This window comes from Electrona antarctica (genome assembly GCF_951216825.1).
Source record: "Electrona antarctica genome assembly, chromosome: 2".
Lineage (NCBI taxonomy): Eukaryota > Metazoa > Chordata > Actinopteri > Myctophiformes > Myctophidae > Electrona > Electrona antarctica.
The window spans coordinates 1,277,425-1,290,439 of record NC_136807.1 but is presented as its reverse complement, the minus strand read 5'-3'; the positions used below and the strand labels follow the sequence as shown (position 1 = coordinate 1,290,439).

Below are 13,015 nucleotides of genomic sequence, written 5' to 3'. Positions count from 1 at the left end.
GTATAAGCCTGCCCTAGGGTTCGTAGGAAAATATTTTAATGGAATTTTCGTTTGTACTTGTAGAGAAAGAAAATCGTGTTTCAGGCAATATAGTTATAAAGTCACGTTGAAAAACATACCTTTAAGTTCAAATCAATCTAAACATATTATATAAACAATATTTATTAACAGTTTGCAGAATTACAGTACATTTCAAGCACAACTCGATACAAAAAACTGTTAACTGAGTGGACGAACCAAGCACCTTGTTCAATTCATCATAAAAAATACTATGCAGGAAATTAACGTGTGCGTATTCAAGTGAAATAGTGAATCTTCTACAATCTAGATCTACCCTGTAGATGTGACATTATTAATTATCATCATAATCAACCAGGGTGCGACAAAAGACGTCCTATATATTTGGGGACCAATTCAAAATTATGCTCATTATGTCGTGCACTGTGCACATCTCACGTCTGATACTACCATGTGCTTTTGTTATGAATGCAAAAACGGAAATATTCTGTGTATTATTGTGATTTATCTTTCTTCACCGCCGGTCAAGCCGGAAACGAGTGTTCTCCGAAACACACACGGATAGAAACATAGACATATATACATAGACGCCCCTTCCGGCTCTGAGGCGTGTGTCAAAATTGAAGGCACTATTTTCCCGACATTCCTTGCGAAGAATAGCGGAAGCAAAGCGGAAGCTTGTCAAGCTTCCGCGTGCGTAACATAAGTCCCGGAAAAGACGCGCTGTGATTGGCCAGTAGTCACTTGAGTGACAGCGAGAGACATGGAGGATTCACATGAGTGACGTCACTCGGGCAGCGACGCAGTCGCCTTCAGCAAATGCCTTCAGCACTTCTAAATAAGAAAGCTGCGGAGAACTGTTGCTTTGTGTTCACTCTTTTAATGTTTTCTGTTAGTAATCTAATCCCCCCTGGCTCTGATGTTGTATTGTTAATAACTTTGTTGTTTGTGTTTGTTTGTTTGTCTTGTTTTGTAATGTATATTGTCATGACTGTTATAAAGATTTGTTAAAAAAAAAAAAGCCTTCAGCACTGCACTTCCGCCTTCATTGGGATACACGTCGCGCCAATGAACTGCAGCGGCAAATGAGGCGTCTATGTATATATGTCTATGGATAGAAACACGTATTAAACAACGAGGATCCGGCTCGTCCAGTATAGAGACACACGGGGACTACAAATTCCACGCCCCCAAATGAGACAGCGTCCCCACTTCTGGTCCGTTTCAACTGTGTACTGCAGCTGCCAATGCAATCCCTATGAGAGGCATCATAAAATACCCTTATTTCACTGGTTCATTACTGAGGCTGTAGCGATTTATTTTGTGTTCGAATAATGTGTCCCATATGTTTTATTTGTCCTTTTTAATGTCATATACCTGCCATCTCAATATACAACCCACAATGTACTATAATATACTCCATAAGATTGTAAAGACTGCTAGCATCGGATATATTGAAGTTTCCCTGACGTATGATTTGTACGTCACGCATTAATCCTACCCGCTAGATGCGGCATTCCCCAGCGACGGATCGAGCGACCACGACGAGCGTGACAGAGTCCAGCGTTGTAAACGGTTAAACGGCCAGTCTTCATCATGCCTAAAGTGTGCTGCGTTCCTCTTTGTAAAAACAACAAAGAAAAAACCCAGACTTGATGTTTCATCAACTTCCAGCTGATCATGAAAAGAGAAATGGCTGCACCCATCCACTAGTAAAAAATATGTGAAACCATCCAGAAGAAGTTTGTGAACTCCACAAGTGGTGGAAATTAAGTATTCAAGTGAAGCTTATGAAGGTATATGTCACAGTGAAAATAGCCTTGAAACTTATGATAGTCAGTCATGACGCAACTTCACCCTGTCTTTAGTGCCTTGCTACATTTACAACGTTTAAGTGTACATAAGCGTTCAGATTTCAAATATAAAGTGCTCACCCCCGGAGCTACGGATGTTATACATTTGCACGTTAAGTAGTCCTTATATTGTTCAATAAAAAGCATTTTTATCCGACGGCTGGCCAATTTCTAATTTTTTCGCTAAATGCTTTCAATACGTGCCCTTATCGGTTGGGAGGTGTATTGCACTCATGCATTATTATAACCTTTATAGAAAATGGTCACCGATCGGATTAAAATGCATTTTCTTGAACAATACGGGATGCACGGGTGTTAATAGCCGCCCGTTCAAAATGCTAACATCCGTGTCCCCGGGGGTGAGCACTTTATAGGCTATTTGAAATCTGAACGTTTACAAATGCACATAATTTAGCCAGGCGCTCAAAACAGGGCAAGTCACGCCACGACGCACGTGAAGGACGAGCGTCATGTGAACCATTAATCTTATCCTACTGAATATGATATAGATTGACAATAGCAAGAAGTCAGGCAAAATCATCTGAGGAGCATATGCTGCTATATAGGATTACACAGACTGAAATTGACTGCCTGAAAAGTAATTTATTATATTATTCTTCATGCATGAAGCTCCCAATTCCTGTGAAATTGCAATATATGGGCTATATAAATAAATACCCCATATATTGTAATATGTATTAAAACTGTAATACATAAGATAGATTCTAATTGATATTTTATTATCTATAAACCTGGAGAATCCACTAGATAGTTGACAATATCTGGATATGTCACTCCTGGCCATTTAGTTGGGTCATTTTCCCAACTACTTTTAGGCAAATCATATGGACAAATTGATAATCCAACAAGTTTTATTTTTTCTTTGTATAAAGAATTCATATACGCCTGCATGTTCACACCATGCACCACAAATACGGATAATGTATCTTCAAACTCGGCGGCGCTTGGAACGTCACTTATAAGCGACAGGTAATCAGTCTGTCAACTCAGCTCTGCTCCGTTAACATTATGGGTAACTCATTCAAGTGGTAAATTAAATGTGAAACAAGTCATCTATTGAGAAAACAAAAAAATATGTTGACAAAGACACTTCATACATTTGGAAACATATTTTTATTCAAATCAATATAGTCTTCAGTTCATGTTGTATTATTTTAAAAGTAGGCTAACTACAGTGGAATTTCAATTGACTTCTATGGGCTGGCATGCAGTACACTGGTCTAACGGACCAGAAGTGGGGACGCTGTCTCATTTGGGGGCGTGGAATTTGTAGTCCCCGTGTGTCTCTATGGTCCAGACTCAGAGCCATGTAATAGAAGAGTTACGACATTGAGGGGGCAGAAACCGAGCGCTCCAGCGCTGTTCAATGCAGCCTGAACTGAGACAAGCTGGAGTTGGAAATACATTGTTTTCAACGAAGGCGGCGCAAATAAGAGCTATTTTAAAGGACCACTTCACCACTTTTCAACTTCTCTTCCTATAAGTGGTCCTAACTAATGATAAAATACCACCATTTTTTTCTACTCAGTCTGTCTCATAGGAAGGCTGTGGGCAGTTCAGAAACCCGTCCACCAGTGACATCATCGATGGTGAATCCAAGCTAATAGAAACGGCAGGCTTTCTTTTCCTGAAAAGTTGCAATGCAAAAGTTGAAGCCATCGTTCTCACGATAATACAAATCTAAATATATTTTAAAACAAATCTTGTTTAAAAAAAAATCTGCCTAATGATGATGTGCTTGTTTGGTTTTTTGTCTTGTTTTGTTTTTTTGTTGGCATTGGCATTATAAGCTGAGGCTTCTGCCAAACACTCCCTTTTGGTAAACAAAAAAAAAACCCCTGAATACATTGTATAAGGTGTGTTTATTTTAAATGACCAATAAACTTGAACTTGAACTATGTCACTGGTGGACGGGTGTCCGAACTGCCCAAAGCCCTCCTATGAGACACAGACTGAGTAGGAAAAAATGGTGGTGTTTTATCATGAACATTAGTGAGGACCAATTATATGAAGAGATGTTGAAAAGTGGTGAAGTGGTCCTTTAAGCATGTGTGCAACACCTGAGTCCAATGCATTTCTGCCTACTTTCTAATAGGCTACGTGAGGGGGCCTTGTTTTTTTTTATTACTTTTTTCATTTATTTTTAATAATTGTTTTGGAAAAGAACCTCGTCCAGAAGGACGACGGAGGAGACTAAAAAACCCCAAAGAATTATTAAAAAGCAGTCACCAGAAAAAAGGATGGGTATTTTCGATGAATCTATCATTGTTAAAATGGAGTTTGATGTTACAATGGGTTTGTATAGGAAGGGGGCGGGGCAGCTAAAATGAATATCAAATATCTAAATATTGAATCGAGCAGCTTAAAAACTGTGTGGGGTGTTCACATAAGACTGAGTAGTTGAAATGACCAACATTTTTTTTAAGTGGAATATCCCTTTAAATCAAAAATCAATGGACATTCAAAGAGATACAGATACATTTCTGCTTATTAACGCGATTGATTTTATTGACAAAATCAAAAACACAACAATGTCAATGTCTCCCTCTTTTTCTCAAATACACACACACACACACACACACACACACACACACACACACACACACACACACACACACACACACACACACACACACACACACGCCAAAGGAGAGCATAGATGTAAACATGTATAACCAATGAATGAATAATACAAAATATCATGCAGGAATAACTGCATACAGTTTAACATTATAATAAAAAATATACAAATTATCATACACGTATAAAACAGCCATTCTCACAGTATCATATATCATGGAACAAATATGTTTTACACCATGGACATTATATTTTCATTGTTCTTGAGGCAGTTAAGGTTAGAAGAGCAACAAAAATAAAAAAGAGAAAAAGGAAGGAATTTGACGGTAGCTATACTACTACTACTACAGTGCATAAATACAAAAACATAAGTCAGTAACGAATACAAACATTTTCAGTGCGAAGATGGCTTACGTACCTTTAATAAAAACATTGTCAGTACTATGAAAATATGATTCTATGTTAAAAAGATGCACTACTTTCCGTAAAAGGAGAAACATTTGTTGCTTGAGATGTTTTAATTATTGCAAACACGAGCACAACCACACCAAGGAGATTTCTTATGTCTTCTTCTTGTGTCCGTTTCCTTTTTTTCCATACACAGTAGTGTTCATTTATCCATTTGCAAATTGTAAAATTGAACACTTGAGGATTTTACTGTGCAGCTGAGCTTGTGTGAGGCTCCTCGATAGTGAGTTCAACACACCAGTCTTTCTTCAGTCATGCTTTTCGTCCCAATAGTTCATCTGCCATATCTCCACTGAGTGGCCACTAGACTTCAGACAGGAGCTGCACCGTACTATTGTTACCGTACCATCACAATGTTACTTGTCAGTGTGTGTGCTCACGGCTGGTATCCATAATAGGGGTCATCAGGGTCTAGAGGAGGAGAGAATGGAGAACAATGATCACTAAATACTAAACGAAAAGTGACTGTGAAATAATAATGCAATATGTTTCTATGTGCAGGGCTTTGCTGAAAATGAGCACTTGTGCTCAGCTACCACACTGGGTAAATAAAGGACAAAAAAAAGTGTTAAATACAATGTGAGGTTCAGTTCCTATAGTACCTGTCTGCTGGGGAACCGTCTGGCAGCCAGCACTGCTGTCGCACACGCCAGGCGGTCCAATCTCTCCCGCCTGGCCTGCATGTCCCGGGACTCCGTCGGGTCCAGAACTCCCATCTTCACCCTTGGGACCTGGATCTCCCAGCTTGGACTCCCCTGATGTACCTACGCACGAGGCACCGAAACGTTGCTTCATTAAAATAAGAAAATACTCATGTACCGAGCAAATACACAGTGTGCGGGTGTATTATATTGCTTTCACTGACATAAAGTTTAAAATAAGAATTGAATGCACAGAATATCAATATGAAGCAACTGAAAAACACGTTATTTCAATGGTAGTGGATGGAGAGAGAGGATTTTTGTCCAACCACGAAACGGCAACCAATTGATGCAAAGAGGGGCACAAAGGGTGAATTAGCGAATTGCTACATGGGTCCAGCACGACAGGCAACATGGAACGAACCTCACCGACAGTAAGTTGATATTAGCATCTGGCTAACATTACACTGTACGGCACTATAAATCAACCCAGAGCCAGAAGACGTCCTACTGTACCTGCAAATCCCTTGATTCCTGGGGGTCCATGGATATTGGTCCCTGGAACACCTTTATCCCCTAGCGGACCTCTCCTTCCTGGAGACGAGGAGGAGACACACACCCCAACAGCATGTTATGGTTATTGCATACATGCCAAGCCTTAGAGTAGTAGTGCACAAACCCTGATTGTACTTAACTTAGAAACAGCACAATAAAACATGCAAACGGCTACGGCTGTGGGATAGAAGCTGTTACTGAGTCTGTTGGTCCCTGACTTGAGCACTCAGTTCAAACAGTGAGTGACCGGGGTGCGAAGTGTCCTTTATAATGTTCTGTGTTTTTTTTAGACAGTGGGATCTGTGTAGGTCCTCCAATGTGGGAAGAGGGCAGCCAACGGTCGTTTGTGCCGTGTTAATGACCCTCTGGAGCTTTTTCCTCTGAGCTACTGTACAGCTGGTGTACCACACATACAGTATACAGTATGTTAGTATGCTCTCTATGGCACACCGATAAAAGGACACCAGTCTCTGTGTGATGTTATTCCCCCTGAGCACCCTCAGGAAGTAAAGTCTCTGCTGGGCCTTCTTCAGCAGCTCAGAGGTGTTCACATTCAAGGTCAAGCCCTCGTCAATGTGGACTCCCAGAAAGCGGAAAGAGGACACCCTCTCCACACAGTCCCCATTTATGATTAATGGAGGAATGTCCGTTTTCTTCCTCCTGTAGTCGATGACAAGTCATAATCCATGACTTTGGAAATGTCATTAAAGATGGTTCCGTAGCCTAATGCATGTCGAACTGGGGGTCCTTGAAATTAAACGGGTTGAGAATCACTGCTGCAGCCGTAAAAATCTTCTCTCATGGGGGTCTCTGGCATATCTTTTCAAATGGGGGGTCCGCGGCCCGCGGGGCTAATTAGTGTCAATTTGGGGGTCACTATTGACGGCTTGCACGCAGGGATTTTGGCTGTTTCTTACATGGATGCTAGCGGTGGCTAGCAAGGGAGCTAAAATAAGCTAATTCATATTTTTTTTAACTCTGGATAAACGCTAATTTATCAAATCTCGGTATCTTGGGCATGGCTACCTGTGCAAAGGTAAATTCATCTCGTTATCTTGGGCATGGCTACCTGTGCAAAGGTAAATTCATCTCGTTATCTTGGGCATGGCTACCTGTGCAAAGGTAAATTCATCTCGTTATCTTGGGCATGGCTACCTGTGCAAAGGTAAATTCATCTCGTTATCTTGGGCATGGCTACCTGTGCAAAGGTAAATTCATCTCGTTATCTTGGGCATGGCTACCTGTGCAAAGGTAAATTCATCTCGTTATCTTGGGCATGGCTACCTGTGCAAAGGTAAATTCATCTCGTTATCTTGGGCATGGCTACCTGTGCAAAGGTAAATTCATCTCGTTATCTTGGGCATGGCTACCTGTGCAAAGGTAAATTCATCTCGTTATCTTGGGCATGGCTACCTGTGCGAAAGGTAAATTAATCTCGTTATCTTGGGCATGGCTACAGGGAATAATCAAGTAAGGTCTGTTCAGTTTAAGGAATCACAGTGTATAGAATAAAGCCTTGCCCTGTTCTCCTGGGTATCCACCCTTCCCAGGTCTCCCCCTGGCACCAACACGCCCCTGGTTGCCCCTGAGGCCGGGCGCCCCCTTGCCCCCTGGTATGCCCGGCTCTCCTGGCGGCCCCACGGGCTCCTCGATGGGAACGGGCTTACGGCTTATCTCGTTAAGGAACAGGTCCAGCTTTAACACCTCGTCTGAAACACAAGGACATAAATGCTTGTGTTTATGTGCAGAAAATATATCATCAGCGTTTATTTAGAGTCAATATGTTAGAGAGAGAGAGAGAGAGAGAGAGAGAGAGTACTCACTATGCACTAGTTGTTCACAGGCCTGTGTCACCATCTGATAGATCACGGCCATAGACTGGGGTTCTCCCTGTAACACATCAGTGGAGTCACTATGTTGTTGTTGTTGTTTTTACCTATTTCAACCCGGTGTCCCAATAGAGCACCGAAGTCCTGACGTCACTGTCAGTAGAGGGCGCCAGTCCACAGGTTTGTGTACTTTTTATTTGCATTGAAATCCCCATAGTGGGATTTTAGATCTCTTGATATAAGAACTGTGTTTGAAAAATAAACCGATCATCCCGGCCTTTTCACTCATATGGATATGAAGCATCGACTGAAGGTGGAAATGTACATGATCGAGTGGGGGCGGGCCTTGGTGCACATGCTGTTGGCCTGTTGCACTTCCCCCCACTGTAGAGCGTGCATGTGCACATTTTGTTACCGGGGCGGACTGGGTGGTTTTCCAAATCACCCAAATCACTGAATGCTCCTTTAAATGTTTCAATCATGCAAAAAAAACAAAAACAACTCACCTTCTCCCCTCTTTCCCCCTTGTTACCCGACAGACCCTGATGAGAAAAGGGAAAGAAATCTGTGACAACTGTGGTGACAGATAGAGATATATGACACAGTCTGTGCTTGGTGTCCTACCGTAGGTCCAACAGGTCCCAGGTAACCCCTCTCCCCTGAAGGCCCCGGGTGTCCTGGCATTCCCTGAAAACCCTTCACACACATAATGAATGAATAGTTTTATTTCGGTCTTAAAACAACATGTACATGATTATTACAGCAGCAAAGGCATTTTACAGGACATGTTTGGACCGAAAAAGGTATAGGCTGAAGCCGTAGCTTATATAGTGCCTATCCTTTTTGACTTGCTTATCTTACATTAATGCAAAATAATAACAAAGACGAACAACAAAAAATAGAAATAGTGCAATATAAGAGGTTTATGATGATGTTTTACATTTTTTCTACTATATTAATTTTAAACATTTTCTTGAATTTATAGATCGTATTGCAATTTTTGTGGTCATTATCACAGCTATTCCATATAATGATGGACGATGGGTGGGTGGATGGATGGAGAATAGAAACCATTGAAAAAATAAACAAATCATGAGGTGAACAGGGGAGAAGTAGAACAAATTCAACTAAAGGAGTGTGCAAATGTGAGGGTCCATTAGATTTTACTGTGTACTGGGTGGGTAACGGATACCGGAAAACTCGGCAGTTTACCAAGTCGCCGCGGCGAAAATTCTTCATCAACGTCTTCATCGTTATGCTAACATGCTGTCTTCATGGTTATGCTAACATGCTGTCTTCATCAGTGTCTTCATCGTTATGCTAACATGCTGTCTTCATCGTTATGCTAACATGCTGTCTTCATCAGTGTCTTCATGGTTATGCTAACATCCTGTCTTCATCAATGTCTTCGTCGTTATGCTAACATGCTGTCTTCATCAATGTCTTCATGGTTATGCTAACATCCTGTCTTCATCAATGTCTTCGTCGTTATGCTAACATGCTGTCTTCATCAATGTCTTCATGGTTATGCTAACATCCTGTCTTCATCAGTGTCTTCATCGTTATGCTAACATGCTCTTCATCAATGTCTTCATGGTTATGCTAACATGCTGTCTTCATCAATGTCTTCATCGTTATGCTAACATGCTCTTCATCAATGTCTTCATGGTTATGCTAACATGCTGTCTTCATCAGTGTCTTCATCGTTATGCTAACATGCTCTTCATCAATGTCTTCATGGTTATGCTAACATGCTGTCTTCATCAATGTCTTCATCGTTATGCTAACATACTGTCTTCATCAGTGTAGTTTATGTCAAACCCACAGATGTTATAGTTCATTTCCAAAGTGATCAAATTATTTTGTGCAATTAAATGGTCAGCTATATGATGATAAAAAGGTGAGTATGTGAATACCAATGATAAGTAGGTCCTACCATTTCAGGATATTGTTTACTAATGAATTACAATGTTTCAGTACTTTGGTCAGTTTGGTGTTTAAACTTTTAGCATTCCTACTTTCTCTAGTGTTAACTCTAAACAACTATCCTCTCTCTCTCTCTCTCTCTCTCTCTCTCTCTTCTCTCTTTCCCTATTGGAAAGTGTAATGCTTAATTGGGTCGTCCACTCACAGTTAACAGCCTTTGTATTGAGTTTGTGCTTGAAATTTACTGTAATTCTGCAAACTGTTAATACATTTTTCAATCAATCAATCAATCAATCAAAACTCTCTCTCTCTCTCTCTCTCTCTCTCTCTCTCTCTCTCTCTCTCTCTCTCTCTCTCTCTCTCTCTCTCTCTCTCTCTCTCTCTCTCTCTCTCTCTCTCTCTCTCTCTCTCTCTCTCTCTCTCTCTCTCTCTCTCTCTCTCTCTCTCTCAATTCAATGCAATTTAAATTAAGGTGAAGTAAAACTAAAATGCACTAAACCTTGGCGAGTTGGTAAACTGGCGAGTTCTCCGGATACCTACTGTATATAACTACATTTTTTTAGGTCCAAAATCTTTACATCATAAAAGGTTGTAATGAATAATATCCTACCCTGGGTCCAGTGGTCCCGGGTGGTCCCATGCTGCCTTCTGCTCCCCTGATGCCCTGCAAGACGTGTCCCAGAGACACAAGAACAGCAGGAGATGAAGGAGAGACTGCAGTGATCACACACTGAGAATAAACAGTGATCACACTGAGAATAAACAGTGATCACACACTGAGAATAAACAGTGATCACACACTGAGAATAAACAGTGATCACACTGAGAATAAACAGTGATCACACTGAGAATAAACAGTGATCACACTGAGAATAAACAGTGATCACACTGAGAATAAACAGTGATCACACTGAGAATAAACAGTGATCACACTGAGAATAAACAGTGATCACACTGAGAATAAACAGTGATCACACTGAGAATAAACAGTGATCACACACTGAGAATAAACAGTGATCACACACACTGAGAATAAACAGTGATCACACACACTGAGAATAAACAGTGATCACACTGAGAATAAACAGTGATCACACTGAGAATAAACAGTGATCACACACTGAGAATAAACAGTGATCACACACTGAGAATAAACAGTGATCACACACTGAGAATAAACAGTGATCACACACTGAGAATAAACAGTGATCACACTGAGAATAAACAGTGATCACACACACTGAGAACAAACAGTGATCACACTGAGAATAAACAGTGATCACACTGAGAATAAACAGTGATCACACACTGAGAATAAACAGTGATCACACACACTGAGAATAAACAGTGATCACACACTGAGAATAAACAGTGATCACACACACTGAGAATAAACAGTGATCACACACTGAGAATAAACAGTGATCACACACTGAGAATAAACAGTGATCACACTGAGAATAAACAGTGATCACACTGAGAATAAACAGTGATCACACACTGAGAATAAACAGTGATCACACACTGAGAATAAACAGTGATCACACACTGAGAATAAACAGTGATCACACACTGAGAACAAACAGTGATCACACACTGAGAATAAACAGTGATCACACACTGAGAATAAACAGTGATCACACACTGAGAATAAACAGTGATCACACACAGAATAAACAGTGATCACACACACTGAGAATAAACAGTGATCACACACACTGAGAATAAACAGTGATCACACACTGAGAATAAACAGTGATCACACACTGAGAATAAACAGTGATCACACACTGAGAATAAACAGTGATCACACACTGAGAATAAACAGTGATCACACTGAGAATAAACAGTGATCACACTGAGAATAAACAGTGATCACACACTGAGAATAAACAGTGATCACACACTGAGAATAAACAGTGATCACACACACTGAGAATAAACAGTGATCACACACTGAGAATAAACAGTGATCACACACACTGAGAATAAACAGTGATCACACACACTGAGAATAAACAGTGATCACACACTGAGAATAAACAGTGATCACACACACTGAGAATAAACAGTGATCACACACACTGAGAATAAACAGTGATCACACACACTGAGAATAAACAGTGATCACACACACTGAGAATAAACAGGTATTATTGTGACCAGCCGTCTGACAGTACCTTGGGACCGGGAACCCCCTCCTCCCCGTTTGGCCCCAAAAGACCAGGTATACCCTAGAGAGAGAAATTAATATTAATATAGAGGATGATAGAGAGAGTGAGGGAGAGATACATTAGGTGGTGGGGGGGGGGGATCGCATGTGAAGTAGGGATGCACGATTAATCGGTAGCACAATCGGAATCGGCCATAAAAATGCCATATCGGTATCGGAACGGTCTCAAAATAATACCGATTATTTCATTGGTTTTCACCAGAAAAATGCTTTAAAAAATGCTACATTTAATTTGGGCACTCATCTCATTCAGAAAAGAGTATAGGCTATATTTATTGATTGATTGAATACTTTATTAACAGGCTTTGGGCCAAGCCCCTAGGCTTGTTTCCATTGTGGTCCTCTGTATAATATCAGAATCAGTCAGAATCGGTATGGGCAGATATGACCCTGCAATCGGAGATCGGATATCGGTCATAATTTCCTAATCGTTGGAAGAGATCGAAAAAGTTGTAGCTGCTAAAGCTTAATTTATGCACGGTTGCACAACAGAAGACCTTCAAGCTCACAACGCCATGCATTTGTGAAGTGTTGTGAGCTTGTAGGTTGGTTATATATTCGTCACGTGATGCCATAATGAAGTATGAAAAGAGCTTTAGGCTGAAGAATACTCCTTGTGCAAAGTTCGGCAAAGTACAATTTAGAATGTAGGCATTTAGCAGACGCTCTTATCCACAGCTAGGTAAATAATCACATACATAGAATGCATCAAAAAGTGCAGAGCCTCAATAAACTAGGATAGATAATTTGACCCTTAACCCACCTGGACGCCTGGTTTTCCTGGCTCTCCTTTCTGTCCTGTTGCACCAGGGGGTCCCTAGAAACAGCAGAACATACTGTATACTGTACAAGCCACACCAAACAAACAAGTCATTCACATGTATTGACTTT

General features: G+C 40.7%; 1 protein-coding gene across 1 annotated transcript in view; it reads right to left on the bottom strand.

Annotated features, from left to right (window-relative positions):
• Positions 1-4,379: 4,379 nt before the first annotated feature.
• LOC306916697 (collagen alpha-1(XX) chain-like) overlaps positions 4,380-13,015 on the bottom strand; it is a 115,572-nt gene continuing 106,936 nt past the window's right edge. The window contains exons 33-42 of the mRNA XM_079494706.1: positions 12,888-12,941; positions 12,072-12,125; positions 10,502-10,555; positions 8,590-8,661; positions 8,472-8,507; positions 7,960-8,026; positions 7,657-7,845; positions 6,098-6,175; positions 5,543-5,704; positions 4,380-5,351 (exon numbers count right to left, since the gene is read on the bottom strand). Of these exons, the coding sequence (XP_079350832.1) occupies positions 5,317-5,351; positions 5,543-5,704; positions 6,098-6,175; positions 7,657-7,845; positions 7,960-8,026; positions 8,472-8,507; positions 8,590-8,661; positions 10,502-10,555; positions 12,072-12,125; positions 12,888-12,941 (801 nt within the window). The 3' untranslated portion in view covers positions 4,380-5,316. The remainder of the gene's footprint in view (positions 5,352-5,542; positions 5,705-6,097; positions 6,176-7,656; positions 7,846-7,959; positions 8,027-8,471; positions 8,508-8,589; positions 8,662-10,501; positions 10,556-12,071; positions 12,126-12,887; positions 12,942-13,015) is intronic.